The following is a 17782-nucleotide window of genomic DNA, read 5'->3' on the forward strand; positions in this document are numbered from 1 at the left end:
GACATTTTATACATTAGGCTACTCCAACATGATTGGTTGATTAGAGAACTGCATAAAAGAGCAGGTATACAGGTGTTCTTGTAGTGGACATTGAGTCTATGTGTAATTGTGATATTACATGCAATATGTTGTTATGCAAATGTCTGGTTTAGGTGCAAAACAACTTATAAGAAGTGAAAATATTATTTATGTAACATTCTGCAAACTTACTGATATTTAAATCATATTTACGTATTTGGTTGTTTTAATTTTTTCTTGTTGGTAAATAGTAGGAATGTCAAATAAAAATAAAAATATGCCCCATAAAAATCATGCTCCTGTGAAAAGATCTTGACTATCACTTACCTGTCTGTTGATAACCCTGATGCATATCTATGTAAGTAGAAATAAAAATGCATGTATAGCAATGATCCCATATGATTGGCTGATTGTATGATTGTGTAAATTGTGCATGAAAGTGTTCTTAATAATACATAATATACAGCACTGTTTTCTATCCTTGTATGGTGGTGTTATAGACGGTACCGCTTTGATAATTTAATTAACACATTAATACTTAATGCTGCGTATTTTTACTTGCATGAACTTAACATTTTTATCTATGATGAAATCTATCATCTATGATGATTCTGCAAGAAGTAAAGACTATTTGCTCACATCACACTCCAATTTTTTTCCTGACATTGTACAATATCTTTTTCCAAGTTTTTAAATAAGCAAGTAATTATTCCACCAGCACAGACTTTATTTCTGAACCTTCAATAGATCATAGCATGACATCTATGACAAAATAAAAAATGTTTCCCAAAAATATTGAAGGAGAAAATCAGCAAACTATTAATAATTTGCCCCACCTCATCCATCAACTAGAGTACCCCTAGTTATGAGTCTATTCCCAGCCTTTGTGACACTTGAAGCTGCATTTTCCTTTTTGTTCCCTAACCTGGTTGTTTTAACAGACTGGTCAGTTTTATTGAATGAGGGCAGAATTCAAGGATCCAGTAACATGACAACTGCAATTACTCAGGACACCCAGGACTTTGTGGACACAAGCAAGCCTCTTTTAAGGGATAGTCAGTGAATATTTGGTATTTAATATTTGTCATTTGAAATCATTTTCTTGTTTATTTTTAGCTAATATCATTAATTATATCAAACTCTAAGAGCCATTGTAAACTAATTTACATTAGCACGCATGTAATTAAGACCTTTTGCTAGTATAACACTAATCATTCTCTTAATCTTTCATCTTCCTTACATTACATTACATTGTCGCTGATGACTATTTAGCTGAATAAAAGCTCACTATGAATATTTGCCTTAAATTATAATTAATCTTTGCCTCTGAGACATCGTAAGTGTAAGGCTATGTATTTAAAACTGTCCTAGGAGACTTCATTCTCTGCCTCAGAGGTGTATAGCATGCTGTACAAGTTTGATGGATAGTCCTCTCTCTGCAAGTTTCCATCCAGTGCTTCCGGAGGGGATGTGACATAAATAATTGGTGTCACTCCCATCGACCGAGCGCCACACATTTGGAGAAGGTGCTAGAGCAACTCCCACAATACAGCACAATCCCTTCCCCATATCTGAGGATGCTTTCACAGGGTAATATTGATGCCATAGATAACACAATCAGCTGACCAGTAAATAGTTGCAGATTTTCCATTACTTCTAAAGTATTTTTTATTTTATTTTAATGCTTTCTTATACCAAATATATCGGAAAACATGTATACACAAAGCTCACTTAATGATTGCTCAGAAACAGTTCTTCATGTTTCCATCCTTGTAAAAACTGGGTACAACCAGGTAAAAACTGATTCACTTCCAGGGTTTTTACCATTGCTAAACTAACACAACTTTCTGAAAAAAGTAGGCTAATATATTATAGCTTTAGATCCTGATTCACAGAAGGTTGTCTGAAAAAATCATAAATAAATGTTTGTTTGTTTTACATTTTTATGTCAACCTTTCAAGTAAATAGGTTTTCATTTCTTCATTCTGTCCTGAAACAATCACTCATTGTATTTTTTGACAAAAGCTTTCAGATGATGGTTTATTTTATTTGTCTGAATTGAACTTAAAATATATAACATAAAATCGAATTCTAACTTAAAACTTATTTTTATATATTAAATATGTAAAATTTTTTTTTTAGCAAAGATCATGATGGGTAAAAATCAAAACCTCCAAAGTTATTTTGCCTAAAGATATCTAAAATCTTGCTCGCTGGTGTGATTTTCTCACACAGTAAATGTCATGCTTTGATCAAGTTGGTTAGATACTTGCCAAACAAAAAAGTACATAAGCCTAAGCGGTTCAATTTGTAATCAGATTTTGACTCAACATGTTGTATCTGTGCCTGTTGTTGATGTTCCTGTTCTCCAGTCCAAACTGACATGGAATTTACATGTACCTTAGTGAGCTGAAGAGTCTGGATATGATGTGAAAATTGGTTTTCTATAACATTGAAAAATGACCTCCATTGGGTTCATTGCAGGTGCATGCTCACAACATAACAATAATGACACACTCAAACTGTATTCAAAGCCAATCTTGAAAAACACTTCCTTTGCCTGTTATCTGTTAACCACGCTTTCACATTAAACTATCAGGACAGACTGCAGGTATTTTTGCAAGATATATAAATATAGTTCTATATATTCAAGCACTGTACAGTATGAGAAATTGTCATGGTTTAAGCATTTGGGATTGATTTTTGGCATCTACGGTTACCCAGGCTTGTCTGGAAATTTAGACAAATAAGACAAAATGCAGGAGGAAGCACCTGCTTGCTGACGAGGAGCTATTTCCACCCTCAGTGCTGGGAGACGTAGATCTCTATTCCGGTGGATAGCACAGGGGGCTTTCCCCCATTTTCCCTGTTTACCTTCAAGTGCAGTGCCAGTGTCCAGCTGCACAGATGTGCACCCTGCATCCCCACACTCCCAGGCCTCCAGATGTTCCACACAAACAAGTATGCCAGCGTGTTGATGAGGAGAGGTGACACATGAGCATCTGTTTTAGAATTTCCTGCTTTATACTTAACATATTGCACAGGTGGAAGTCACAAGTGCAGAACACTTACACTGTGTTCTGGATTCTCTGGCATGCTTGGCCTTTGTACCTTACTCGATGCTTTAATAAAAGAATTATGAGTTGATTGTGGTTTTTAAAATGTAAAATTGTTCTAGGTGCTTCATGTCCACTCAAGTTATATTACAGTGTCAAAGCTGGCATAGCCTGACCTTTTTTTTTTTATAATATGGGCCTATTGCCAAGGTCATGTCTCCTCAAACCATCAGCTGTAGACAAAGAGTGATTCCACAGAGGAAGAGCGATGTGTGAGTTTGTCCTCGGAGTAACCACTAAACAAGTGCCCCTTGAGCACATTGTCCAGTTTATTGCCAAGTTGATTTGTCCATCGTCTCATATAATAAAAGGGTGAATGAATGTGTGATGTGTGAGACTGTCAGAGGAGTTTTCCCACACGGTGAGAGGAAGAGTGAAAATGGTCTCACACTATGTAGCTTCTCCCCCCCTTCCATTTAGGAAGCACCAAGTGCAGTTATGAATGGGGTTCCTCTGCCTTTGTCCTCAGACGGAGGAAGATTGGCACAGTTTGCACTAGATGCGTGAGTATGTGAAGGTGATGTGGATGAGAAAGCACCGCTTCACTTTTACCAGGCTATTCCTTATTGTTCTTTGAAAGGTTATGCCTCCTGCCCAACATTCACAAACACCAATGGGCTCATTAATTAAGTTGATATAAATCAGTTTGTTAGTATGACTTGAAGAGTTTATCATAGATGTAAGACACACACACACACACACACACACACACACACACACACACACACACACACACACACACACACATACAATAAAATGGAGCAACAGAAGGACTACGTTTGCTGTGTTAGCACATGCTTGACAATATGTGCATAGTCTTTTTCTTCTTTTCTATTTCTTTCTTCCCTATTTTTCAGTGCTATTTAGGTTATACTGGGGAACAGGATGCAGCGTCTGGGGACCTGAGTTGTAGGGACACAGTATCCGCAGACCCTGGGAAAATCAGAGTGGACAAAAAAAGGTATCTATAACCAGGGCACTCTCAACAAAGCTCAAATCACACCTGCAACAGATGTTGTCAGAGAGGCCCCTCTTACTGAACATCTCAAACACAGGTGGTCTTCCACAGACCCACAGAAGCTTGGCCAGAAATGAATGTTTCTGGACTGTGAGCATGCGATGAAAAACTATTCCCATAAGAAAAAAAAAAGAATGCATAGGAAGCAAGTTCGATTGTTCCTTGATATCTTATTGTTCCTGTGAGTTTTCATATTAATCTGATAGATGTCTTCCTGATGTGTAGGAAAATACATTTGTTTGGAAAGACAGTTGTTTAGTATGAAACTGTTTATTCATTCATTTATTCATTCATCAGGACTCATTGTTTAACGCATAATTTCCTTCCCTCCTTTTCATATGGAATCTCTCAGCTGTGTGAACATGAAACATGAACATGATTAATGATTTCAGCTCATAAGTGACTCGATAGGAAATTACAGAACATATGCACATGGATAACAAGACTTTATTGTGCTCTAAAGCACAATTCAGAAATTATTTTGCCGGTAATATGTGATCAACAATTAGATTTCAGATACTGGAGAACTTTTGAACCACATTAGAGTGTTCAAAATAATTAATGTGACCTGTCATGAAATATCACCGATCTAAAGTCCAGAACTTGAGGTAATGTGTGGAGACTTTCCTCTGTGTCCTTGTCACTAGATCCACCCTGACCGGGATAAAGAAATTTCCAAAATGAATCAATGCAAAGTCCTCACACTTTAAAATCCATGTACTTTATGTACATAATTTGTTCACAAAACTGTTCAAAATAAAATGAATGTGAAGTGGGATTTTAAAGTAATAGCAGTTGGGAGTGCTAATGGGGTTCAAAAGTTCTCTCAGTTGGGTCAGGAAAACACAACCTTGTAACATAATGCACAGGAACATCACACAACAAACCTAATCAAACCAAATCAGGGTGACAAAACATTTCATTATCCTAATGCTAATTTTTTTAGGCCATTTAAACCTTTATTCACTTTCTCAGTTACTTAAGCACACATACGGTGCTAATGATCACTGCATATAATATATTCTCTTAAATTACTGCAAGATCAACAATTACAATATATTACAGAACTAAACAAAAATACTGAATCGTCAAAACGATGAGGTTAAAGTTCATAGAAACTGTAGTTTGTTTGCAAAACTAACTTTTTATACATATTTGTCAACACATGACCTTCACATCCACATGTGGTTCTTTCTAAAACTGTTGTCAGAAGAGATGGTAGCACACAATTGTATAGGATGTCTTTGTATGCTGTAGCATTAATAATTCCATTTGTGGGAACTGGGATGCTCAAACATGTTTGCTAAGATTAGAACTTGTGTGAACTGCTCAGATCCCTGACCTCAACCACACTGAATACCTGTAAAAATGAACTGGAACACCAGGCCTCCTCACCCAGTATCTGTACCTGAGTTTATTTAAACTTTAGTGGCTGAATGAGCACAATTTCCCATAACCACACTACAAAATGTAGTAAAAAAAACTTGTAACAGCACAATAAATCTGGACTAAATTTGAAATGTGACATTCAACAAAGCACATATGGGTGTGATGGTCATAAGTTCACAATTACTGCAATTATTGGGTCATATAAAGTGTGTAGCAATTGTAAGTGCTAAGCATTGTATATGTTTTGTGTAGAGAAATAACAACTTGAGTTTGGTAATAATGTATTTTAGTAACTATAAAAAGAATAAAAATATCTATAATGACTTTTGCAAGTGTACAAAAATTGCTCAATGTTAGAGGGGGAAAAAATATGTTATTTACAGCATCTTTATATGAGTTCTGCAATTTGGAAGAACAGCTTCCTGATTATTTCCTGCTCTGTTCCATTAAGTTTATATTATAATTTCTGAGCTTTGCTACCCTCTAGTGGCCATTACAAATCCTGCAAACGAAGACAGTTCATCAAAGCACACTGAAACCCAGACAAATATATATAATCACATTTACAGTATAATTAAATGCACAGTGTCACTTTGATATGCAGGGGTGGTGAGTTCCGGTGGTTGTCAGTTTGCTACTTCTGAGCTTTGCTTAACCATTTGATACACCAATAAACGTTTACAAACGAGAGAATGAAACGTTTAGACAAACATTGCAAAAACAACTGAAACCATGAACAGTTCACATCAGGGCATTTACTGTCACGGTATGAAGACCACAGCGAGCAGGAAATACATGTGCATGGCCTAGTAAACAACATCCTGTAATTGAGAAGAGATATAACTGAAGAAGATTCTCACTTATAGCAACTGTGCTTTTCCCACTCTGCTCATGGAACTAGGGTAAAGGTTCTATGTTCTAGGCTCTTATATGCTTTCCCCAGTGAAGAAATAAACTCTTTTGGGAAAGTAAGAGTGCCCTAACCATACAAAGAAGTCTTAAAGAAACTGGCTGTTATATAAGATAAGGGATCAATGTATTTACAATGCAATGCACTAAATAAAAAATAGGAGAAAAATAAAACTACAAACTTTGCTGCTTGTAAGATTAATAAAGAATACACTTTATAATTAAAGTATGGGAAAGATCATTTCCATTGTATTGAGTTAAATAGCCCATTGTTGGCCAGTGAATTACCAATTATTTGATCCATATTTTCATTCTGTATAAATTCTACAAGCAGTAAAGTTTGTGAACTGTGAATTAGTGAAGAGGAAAAGGAGGAGATTAGCAGTCTGTAGACAACGCTAGTGCATTTATCTATTTCAGCTAATGTGGTCTCACAGGGCTCACACATGGCCTCGGTGTGTCTAAGGTTGAGTGCATATGTGTGTGTGTGTGTGTGTGTGTGTGTGTGTGTGTGTGTGTGTGTTTGAGTGTGTGTGTTTGAGTGTGTGTGTTTGAGTGTGTGTGTGTGTGTGTGTGTGTGTGTGTGTGTGTGTGTGTGTGTGTGTGTGTGTGTGTGTGCCACTAAGAAACAGATGCTGCATGAGAGATATTCTAAGGTCTTTGGCTCCTTGGCACTTTAGACTGGATACTGTCTTACAAGGTCTTTAAAAGAAAAAGGTCAGTATAAAATAGACACTTTTTAAAACCAGATTTAAAACCACAGAGAGAGAAAGAGGGAGCGAGGGAGAGTCAGAAAGAGAGTTAATTCCTTTTCTCCAACTTTTAGTTGTATTTAGTTATATGAGGTCCTTTGAGATACACTTTTATTTCAAGTTGGTAGTCTTCAAAGAGCAACACAGTCCCATCGTACTCTGTATTATATTTACTGTCCTACATGAGAAGCATCATAAAGAAAAGCCAAAAGAATTTTAACAAATATCTTTGTTTCTAATATATTGAATTCTTTTTTGTTGTTGTGTCTGTAACTAATTGTAATCTATCCAGCATTATTGCAAACAGTACAATTTCATTAAATTTTTTTTCAAAATTTGTGACTTTAGATGTGTTTTTGTCAAAAAGATTGGAAAATAAAACACTTCAAACTCTCATTTCTCAGTTTTAATAGAAAAATATAAAAAGGTATGTCATTAGTCATAATCATTTTTTATTAAATTGTGTTTCCCTGTTGTGTTTTATGTTTTATTGTAAGGAATTAGTCATCTACAGGAACCATGTTCTTTTAATTAGCCCTCAGTATGATGTTACAAATGCTTATATGGATTCGAGAGCTGAGTGCTGATATTAGTGGAGACTGACACGTCTGTGTTAAAGCATCTGTTCACTAGCAGGTACGTTAAAATTCTAATGTTATGTTTTGAAACACTGAAAACACTTCTGAATTTGAGCTTGAATGCTTCACTCAGTTATATTTGTGATGTTGAATATATTATAGTACAGTACCAGAATTACTAATAGTGACTAGTTTTTGACAAATGTTTGCAGTTTTTTCGATATAATCAAAATTCAGATACATTTAATGTTTTTCTCTCTGTGTTCTTTTAAGGATGGGTTGCATTTGCAGTGGTGAGAAGAAACATAAAGATAGATACCACGTAAATCACAATTCAGCAGCCGCCAATATCCTCCATGTACGTACTGCTAAAATAAAAATTTTATAAACTGAAGTAAAATAGAGTAAAACTTAATAAATAATATTGACAAGCTTTTTCTTCTTTTTGCTCATATCAGCTTTTAGCTTGTTGCCCTAATTTTCTTCGTTCTTCTAAATTTGTTTTCAGGGAAGAACTCACAGTGGGATAAACGGTAATGTCTTTAACAGTTTTTTTTCTTTTCCAAGATGTAAGTCCAATAATTGTTTTCCTAGATGCTAATTTAAGTTACTAAATATGAAAGCGGAGGCTCGTGAACATATACTTTATTTTTTTTATATACATATACTTTATACTATTAAATGACTGTATGTAGTAGTTTTCTAAAACTAAGGTGTAAGTTGGCCTTTGTGGTTGCATATTTAAAATTACAGCATCATACAATGAGTGCTAGTGCATCTGTATATTATTGAGTTATTCTGTTAAACAGAAGACATGTCAGCTGATTTTTTATTTAAAGAGGTGAATAAAATGTAAATATAATTGTGCTTGTTGTTCGATTTTATATGAAGATGAAGATATTGTCATTGCGCAACACGATTTCAACTCAACCAATGATAACGACCTTGCATTCAAGAAAGGAGAGAAACTCAAAATCATACAAGAGTGAGTAGAACATTTTAATTCTCCTTCATAAACATGACTGTATTAAAATAAAACAATGGATAGAAATCCATTACTAAGAAGGTCCAAAATTGTGAATTAGGCCAAGCAGAGCAATATCAAGGAATTACAAAGCAGTGTGCTCTTTTCAAACCTAATTAATAATGACATTTGATTGTGTGAAAAGAAATGGGGACTGGTGGCTCGCTAAATCTCTGGTTACTGGAAATGAGGGATATGTTCCATGCACGTATGTTGCCCGAGCCCACACGCTGGAGGTTGAAAGGTACGTAACTGGTTTTTCTTTAAACTGCTAATGGAAATATGCAAATTGTGTAATATTTGATATTAATAAGATAATTTATTCTGCATTTTAGATGGTTTTTCAAAAATTTGAGCCGCAGAGATACAGAACGTCTACTGTTAGCCCCAGGCAACAGGATCGGCTCATTTCTCGTCAGAGAGAGTGAGACAACTCCAGGTCAGAACTAAAACACTGTTATTTTGTCAGTATTAACCAAAATATATCATACACCAATATGTTCTTATCCACAATTTTTCAGTTTGCCAGCACAGCAGATATAACTTAAATATGAAAAATGCAAATGAATGACCTTAAACTTAAAATCTTAGACCCACTTACTATACATTTGTAAATATAATAAATATAATAAATTATATTTCATATTATATATTTTAATATAATTTATATTATAATTATATCACCACCACCCTCAAAGAGAAATAGAATAACATTGTCTTTTACATCTTTGAAGATTGTTGTAAATGATTAGATAAACACCCTTGTAAACACCAGTGTTCAGTGATCAGGCTCCGTTTTGAATAGTCCAAACTTGTGAGTGAAAGCTTCCATCTTGTAACTCACCCATTAATAGCTGCCACCTGTAGTACCACAGTACCACTGCAGTACCACAGCAAACATGTATAATGAGCTTTGAAGACAATTATTATTCATAGGTAGTGTTTTCCATAGCGATTTGGTGCATCGAATGTGTTCATAGATGTGTTAATGTAGATGTTACCTTGCTAGTTGCCATCCTAGCTACAGTAGCTTTGATTTTTTTGTTAGAAAAAACTTAATTTCAGTTCGAAATGTTCTTGATTTCGTGTCATTAATAAACAGTGTGTTAAGTAAATACGTTCATTTGTTTATTTGAAAGCACTGTCGTTTGACTAAATGTAACGTAACGTATACTTTGATGACTAAAAAAAGGAACGAATAAAAAATAAGTATTCATTCTAAATAATAATAATTATTAAATAATATCTACTATTAAACCATGAGAGCTTTTAAAAAAAAAATTCTTGGATGAGCAGGTTAGTTTAAAGAACCCAACACATTTGTGTAAATTATTGTAGATGTGTCATAAAAAGAATGTCGACTAGGTTATGGCCAATCATAATATAACAAATATCACATTATCAGACAGAGGTTCCTTTAATCAGGTTTTTCCCAAAATCTAACCCACAGGAGCTTTCTCCCTGTCTATAAGAGACCTGGCACCAGAGCATGGTGATGTGGTCAAGCACTATAAGATCCGTACACTTGATAATGGCGGATTCTACATATCCCCCTCCCTGACTTTCTCATCTCTGCAAGAACTGATACAGCACTACGCAAGTAAGGAAAACTAATCCTGTTATTCAAAAGATATATAACTGTCATTTATTACTAATATTTATTTAATTAATAATCATTTTCACAGTATTATCTTTCTGCATTGTTTTGTCAGTCTTTTTTTTTTCCAGACTGTCCTACAGCTGCTCTTGTAAACTTTATTCAGATATTTAGTTCTGGTATTATTAGATATATGTATATATATATATATAACATTTGTCATTATTATTCAGGATTATAAGGCATCAGTTAAGGCAGTCAGTTCTGCTTTAGCAAAACAAACTACTTTTTTCATTCACTGGAATGAAAGAATTAGTAAAACTTCTTATCTCTTAAACATCGGGCTCTCATCTCAGTTACTGTGCGCACTTCCTGTTGTGACTCTAAACATTTCTTTTTTTTAAACCACCAGACAATCATACTTTGCCTAGAAACATTTGACATAAATGTGATGTGTGTATTTTTTAAAAATAGATCTTATGTCTTTTATGCCAACTTTCTTATATCTGTGCTAAATGTTTTAAGAGATAAAATAAATAGTTTATGCAGCATGTTACATGGTGTGCTGCTGTTAAATAACCTTTTCCATAATATCATACTTACATACTATGTTCACACACTATACATTTTCCTATTAACATACGGACATCATATTGTATGTAGCTTGGAAACTTTCAACTTATTCCCTTGTACCTGTTTGCAGGATCAGCAGATGGCCTGTGTCAGAGACTGGGAAACCCCTGTAGGTCTGCTGCTCCTCAGACGCCCTGGGCTCAGGATGAGTGGGAAATCCCAAGGGAAACATTAAAGATGGAAAAGAAGCTGGGTGCTGGGCAATTTGGAGAGGTTTGGATGGGTAAGTGAAGAAGCTGTGCACAATAAATATATAAATAAATAAATAATCGCTGTCTCAGATTGAGCTGACTTAAAAGACAGAGGTTACTGTAATGCAAGCTTACGGTAAAAGCCTAAATACATTGTAACTGTATACTGTATAGGCCTTGAATGAAACTTTGCACATTTATTTCTCTCTTTCATTTTTAATATCATTTGTTTCCCCTCTCAAGTGGAGTATGTATAGCTAGCAAGCTAAACAAATTTCAAACATGCATCAGTGTCTTTCATTAGTTAGTGTTTCAAGTGCATTACCATTTTATCTCAAACACATTTTAATCAACTTGCCATCCACCAGTTATATTAGTGTGCTCTGTGATATTAGTTTGTTGTCCTATACCTTAGGGAGTAAACCTAACAGATCAAACAGCTGAATCCGTGACTTAGTAGCAGTAGAGAACTTTAACAGTATAAGAACCTTTTCGCAGACGTAATATTATTTAAGATACAATCTGATTGAGACAGAACCCATTTAAGAAGCTGTTCAAAAACCTCCAAAATGTGAAAGCAGGCTAATTTTAAAATAAAAATGTTTAAATGATACATGTTGCTAGATAGGGTTATTTGTGACGATTACTAATACCAATACTGATACAGGATTACCAGAATGAGCTTGTGGGGACGAATGAAGGGTGTACTGCCTTTAAAGTAAATGGTTAAAACTTCATTGGCAAACCAGTTTATTTACTCAGACGACTGTCCCACTGTTCAGTTTAAACACTAAATTAATTGTTTTGCTGTGAAGGATTTTACAGTTTGCGCTCTAAATCTTGATTATCTATTGTATATATATACTCTAGAGTTTGACAATAAAGTCTTAACCATTTGCTTCACAGGATTTGTGTGTCTAAATGTGATTTTAATTTGTATAATGTATGAAAGCCACCCCACAAGCTAATTCTGGTAATCCTGTATCAGAATCAGCAATCATCACAAACAGCCACAAGTCCTATTGCGCAACGTGCAACATTAAAAAAAATTGTATTTTCTAAAATAGCCGCTTTCACTATTTGAAGCTTTTTTAAACAGCTTCTCAAATGGGTTTTGTCTCTTAATCAGATTGTATATTAAATAATATTACGTCTGCGTAAAAGTTCTTCTATTGATTAGTCCCGGCTTCAGCTGAGTGATATATGTGGTATAAAGAAAAAAGCTAATATCACAGAACACTTTGATATTAAAGGTGGAGAGCAAGTTATTTTATATGTGTTTTGCTGCAAAGGGTTTTACAGTTTGCACTCAGAGTGTTGATTATCTATTGTATTTACACTCTAGGGTACTATAAAAACAACAAAAAGGTGGCCATTAAAACTCTTAAGCAGGGCAGTATGGAGCCAGAGGCCTTCTTGCAGGAGGCTAATCTCATGAAGAAGCTACAGCATGACAGACTTGTTAAACTACATGCTGTGGTCACAAAGGAACCCATCCTCATAGTCACAGAGTTCATGTTAAATGGTGAGTATATTTATAGAAGTACAGTATATTTCTGATCAGGGGTAGACAAAAGTATATCCCGTTTAAAGTATTACTTATCATTTATTAATTTATACTGAAATTATTTCAGGGAGCCTTTTAGACTTTCTGAAAACTGAGGATGGAAGAAAATTAAAACTGCCGAAGTTGATAGATATGACAGCTCAGGTAGGTGAAAATCAAACTTGTTACACTGATTATTTTTGTTTGTTGTATATTTAGAAATAATACCAACCAAATTATTTGCATACATACTGCAGACATACTTTATCATTCAGAAAGCAAGTGTAAAGAGTGTGTGATGAAGTTGATGGAAAAAGCCTATTCTCAGTTTTGCGGTCAGGCTATGCGCATATGCTTTACGCAATTCGTTTATTAACTTCCTGACCAGAAATGACATCACTTTTTCCACCTTACCCCCCCCCTCTTTCCTGAGACAGTTTTGGTAGCTTGAGAGGGGTTTTCTTTTTTAATTCTCCAAACCAGTCCTGGTCAATATCTGTACAGTAAATGTTATACTGAGTTAGAGACTTTAGACTCAAGACCTTCATAGGTTCTCTGTTGAAAATACATATTGTCTTTCAATGTATCGGTTTGTGTTTACAGCTTTGCGGCTTTAGATTGCAGGGTGCATTGCTGTTTTAGATTAATTTGACTCTTTTATAACAGATTGCAGAGGGTATGGCCTTTATAGAAAGAAAAAACTACATTCACAGAGACCTTCGTGCTGCCAATATATTGGTGTCAGAAACCCTGCACTGCAAAATAGCTGACTTTGGCCTGGCCAGAATTATAGAGACTGAGTACACGGCACATGAAGGTATGGCTGATTCCTTCTTTCTGTTTATCTTTAAGACTGTTTTCATTTTGCACTTTGGAAATTTCATTCAGCTTAGGAGACTTGATATGTTGTTCCTCTATTAACTATTGACACGTTACAGAAAAAACAAAACAAAAGACAGATTCAAGGAATGTCTGACCTCTAAAAGTTCTTATAAAGAGTTATTTTGGTTCTTATGTGTGAGCTGCTTGAATAAGAAACACAATTTTAGCATAATAACTTCAAATGCAACTTATTTAGAATTTTCTCCTCAGGGACAAAACAAAAATGTTGTTCTTGTGACAGTTCTATGATATAGTATAAGCTGATAAAATACATTTATATAGACAAAAGCAGTGATAATCCTAATTAAGTAGCTTTGTTCTCATATTCCCATAGTCATAGTCTCATGTGCATGATGAGATATCATTGTTTTAATACTGAGAAATAGCTAAAGGTCACTGGCATTAGCTTCATTTGAACAGCAATTAGTGAACAATTGTGAATAATTAGTTGATAAACCAAGTTTTGGCAGAAATAAATAAATAAATAAATAAATAAATAAATAAATAAATAAATAAATAAATAAATAAATAAATATATAAATATATAAATAAACAAAGGAAGATGTAATATTATTATATGTTAACCATTTAAACTCACAGGACACATGCTCATACTCATGTAACTACATAGTACATAGCACTCTGTACATAATAACTACACGTACATATGTACGTAGTAACAACATGTACGTTTTATAAAAATTCATATTAGTCAGTCACTAATAATAATATGTTCTAATAAGAAAGATGGGATCAAAAATCTGAAATGTTTTGTGGTTAACAGCTAATGCAAGAACTACATACAATAGATGTCCTGCATATAGACCCCCCCCCCCCCCCCCACACACACACACACACACACACACACACAGACCAACAAATAATGTCTTTATGATATATTTAGGTGCAAAGTTTCCAATTAAGTGGACAGCTCCAGAAGCGATAAATTTTGGTACATTCAGCATCAAGTCAGATGTTTGGTCCTTTGGCATTCTCATGACTGAGGTAGTAACCTATGGAAGGGTGCCTTATCCAGGTATTATCCAGTCCAATCTTGACATGTACAAAAAAATAGCAAACATAGCAAAAATTTACAATTTCTTCTTATAACATTGCGCATGCTTCGCTTTAGGAATGACGAATCCGGAGGTGATCCGTAACCTGGACAAGAAGTATAGAATGCCGTGTCCAGATGACTGTCCTAAAGAACTCTATGAAATAATGTTGGAATGTTGGCGAGAAAATGCTGAGGAGAGACCCACTTTTGAGTACCTGCAGGGCACACTCAATGACTTCTACATTGCCACTGAGGGCCAGTATGAGATGCAGCCTTAACCTTCACCTCCACATTCACTCCAAACTAACAAATGGCGATGATACAAGGGACACAAGGAGTATAAATAAAAGATGTGAAGTTATGGACACTTTCTGCAACTGGCCTAATCCATTACTCCAATCGTGACTTTTTGGTGACAATGGTTGACATCAATCCTGCATTTCAACTAATTATGGAGTGGAAATTATGGAGCCATTTGGAGTTTATTTCACAGGCCCTCTTGCATTTTACATAATCTCTGAACCAGTATAAACTATTTTAAAATATAATGGATAATATGTTAATTCTGTTCAGGAAAGCCTCACTTCTTTAATGACTCCAGCTTTGGGACAATTTCCATGTATTGCAAACACAATGCAACATCATGTTTGCACTTTTTGCAAAGTTTGGGTCAATGGTGCCTCTGACTTGCTAACATGGCCACCGATCTTTTTTTTTTTTTTTTTACTCATCAGTAAACTGAAATGCTTCAGCAAGCACAACATTTAATTGTTTGGAAAAGTTTTATTATATTTTACATCAGCCCAGTCTCACGGCATTTTGTGTTATAGTCACAAAATGTAATCTATTGATTCTTTTTTCGTGTCACTGAAGACGACTTTCTTTGTAATGTATTTCAATGAGAAGTATTTTTGGTGCCTCTGCCAAAGTTTTCTTTCTGCTGTTGGATACCACAGACGCTGTATTGTATTTTTGGTTTGTTATTGATTTTTTAATCTTCAAGCACTATTACTCATTTAACATTTAAGCAGGAGATTTTATTCTTGTTTTTTATTGCTTTATATTCTGTAAGCTACTTGTTATTATAAACCATTGTCAGTGGTTCCTTCCAGTCAAAATACAGTAAATATATTCTCCTGGTTAATTAAAGAGACTGCATTAATCAGAGACACACGTTTATTACAGTATAACCCTTACATATTTTCTGCCTTATTCTCTGATAAAAAATGGGGTACAATTATTACTAGGTATTTCTGTCAGCATTACCCATGATACTCTGCCTCCGTTGCTATGGCGATGGAGCCAGACAGAGTCATGCTGAGCGACACGAAAAAAAAAAGGAAATTCGTGACCATGAACACGAATCAATTGATTATGTGATTTGTGACTATATCACAAAATACAGTGTGATTGTGTTGTTTATTTGCATGTTGTATACTCTACATTTATTTTTCTATAATTCTTTTCCTCAATGTTTTCAAGTTGATTGCATTTAAATGTATACTTATACCAAAACAGAAAAATTAATTCATTTTCTGATTATTTTTCATATAACATTACACTTTATATGTAATATATAAAAACCATAAGAGCCACTGACAGTGTTATAGGCATGTACACCCATGGACCATTATATTAGGAACAACTGTACACCTAGTCATATATTTTATTTATTAGGAACAACTGTGCACCTAGTCATTTACTTTATTTATTTTTCAATCATGTTACATCAAAGCAATACATAAAATAATGCATATATGTGCCAGCATTTTGGTTTTTTTTTAATAATGGTACAAATGTGATCAGTGATTTTAACTATAGTATGTTTGCTGATGGCTGACATACAGGTTTTTAAGTATTTACAGTATGAAAGTGCACCTAAAAATCTGCTGAAACTGTGTGATATAATCATGTGAATCTGGTCTCAGAATGTTTCCAACATCATGTGAAATCAATGACTTAAAGAATTCAAGCTGTTTTGACAGCAAAGGGAGACACACTATTAGTGGTGTGTAATATAGTAGTGGTAGTCTATTACTGTATGTGCTTCCGCCTTTGTAAAACATTATTATTATTATTATTATTATTATTATTATTATTATTATTATTATTATTATTATTATTATCTTAGTAAAGGCTTGATTTAATAGTTGACTACTTTGGGGTTAAAACTCCAGATATAGAGAGAGACTCCAGTCTCACATGCAGTGTTCAAATTTGTGTTTAAGACACACATAAAGCACTCCTCCCTTCTGTCTCGTGAAGTTTCCCATGAGCCTGAGACATGTTTGTAGATAAGGAATGAAAATGACACCAATTCCCCAGAGCTGGTCCTTAGATTTCCTGCTTAACGGAAACAGGAAGCCATGAGTAAGCATTCCTCTCATGCCACTGCAAGAGAACACATTCACAGGCTAATGATAAGAGCTGCTTGGCCTGGAATTTCAAACAGAACTGCTGTAATATGGCTTTACTTTGCACTTGGCAAAACTTGTAATGCACATCAAAAAACATATTTCTTGAACCTGAAATGTGTAAATGAGCCATGAATATACTGCTCAGACGCTGGGAGTTTATCATGAAGGTACTGTTCTTGATGTGACTTGGAGTACGAGTGTGTGAATATGAGTGGTTGTGTAACTTAGCAACTAGTTCATACTCAGGCAATATTTCTATGCCAGCTCTGCACTGTATGTGGATTCAAGAATTATACATTTAAGAAAAGTAAAAAAAAAAAAAAAATACATTTTAACAAAAGTTGTCATAAAGTCAAATACTTTTCTGATGTCATGACTGAAAGTGGACATATTTAATTTAGGTTCAACAAAGAACATTTGAAGCAACAAATTTATTATTTTTTGCATAAACATTCCATCACCATGTTTCTGTGTGTTTGGTGGGTTTCCTGATCAGTGTTTATAACCTAATAACAGCTGAATATCTGAACTTTCTACATTGATCCAACATTATAATTTTATATTTCAGTACTTTCTGTGTATATGGACAGAAAATATACTTAATTAGCTACAGAGAAGGCTAACCGTATTGTACCACTATTTGACTGAAAATCAA

General features: G+C 34.5%; 1 protein-coding gene across 3 annotated transcripts; it reads left to right on the forward strand.

The window, feature by feature from the left end:
• The first annotated feature begins 6886 nt into the window (after positions 1 to 6886).
• On the forward strand, positions 6887 to 17456 carry blk (BLK proto-oncogene, Src family tyrosine kinase). Of its 3 annotated transcripts, none has more exons than XM_083561987.1 (14): positions 6887 to 7171; positions 7707 to 7838; positions 8054 to 8138; positions 8289 to 8313; positions 8672 to 8765; positions 8950 to 9048; positions 9140 to 9243; positions 10255 to 10404; positions 11105 to 11257; positions 12571 to 12750; positions 12860 to 12936; positions 13438 to 13588; positions 14558 to 14689; positions 14786 to 17456. In XM_083561987.1, exons 3-14 carry the CDS (start codon positions 8055 to 8057, stop codon positions 14986 to 14988), a joined length of 1452 nt encoding a protein of 483 aa, XP_083418113.1. In that variant the 5' UTR covers positions 6887 to 7171; positions 7707 to 7838; position 8054; the 3' UTR covers positions 14989 to 17456. The 3 variants fall into 3 exon arrangements, with proteins under 3 accessions (XP_083418113.1, XP_083418112.1, XP_083418114.1); XM_083561986.1 differs by having other exon boundaries at positions 6887 to 7167; positions 7700 to 7838; XM_083561988.1 differs by having other exon boundaries at positions 6887 to 7167.
• Positions 17457 to 17782: the final 326 nt, after the last annotated feature.

Source organism: Silurus aristotelis (assembly GCF_946808225.1).
Source record: "Silurus aristotelis genome assembly, chromosome: 15".
Lineage (NCBI taxonomy): Eukaryota > Metazoa > Chordata > Actinopteri > Siluriformes > Siluridae > Silurus > Silurus aristotelis.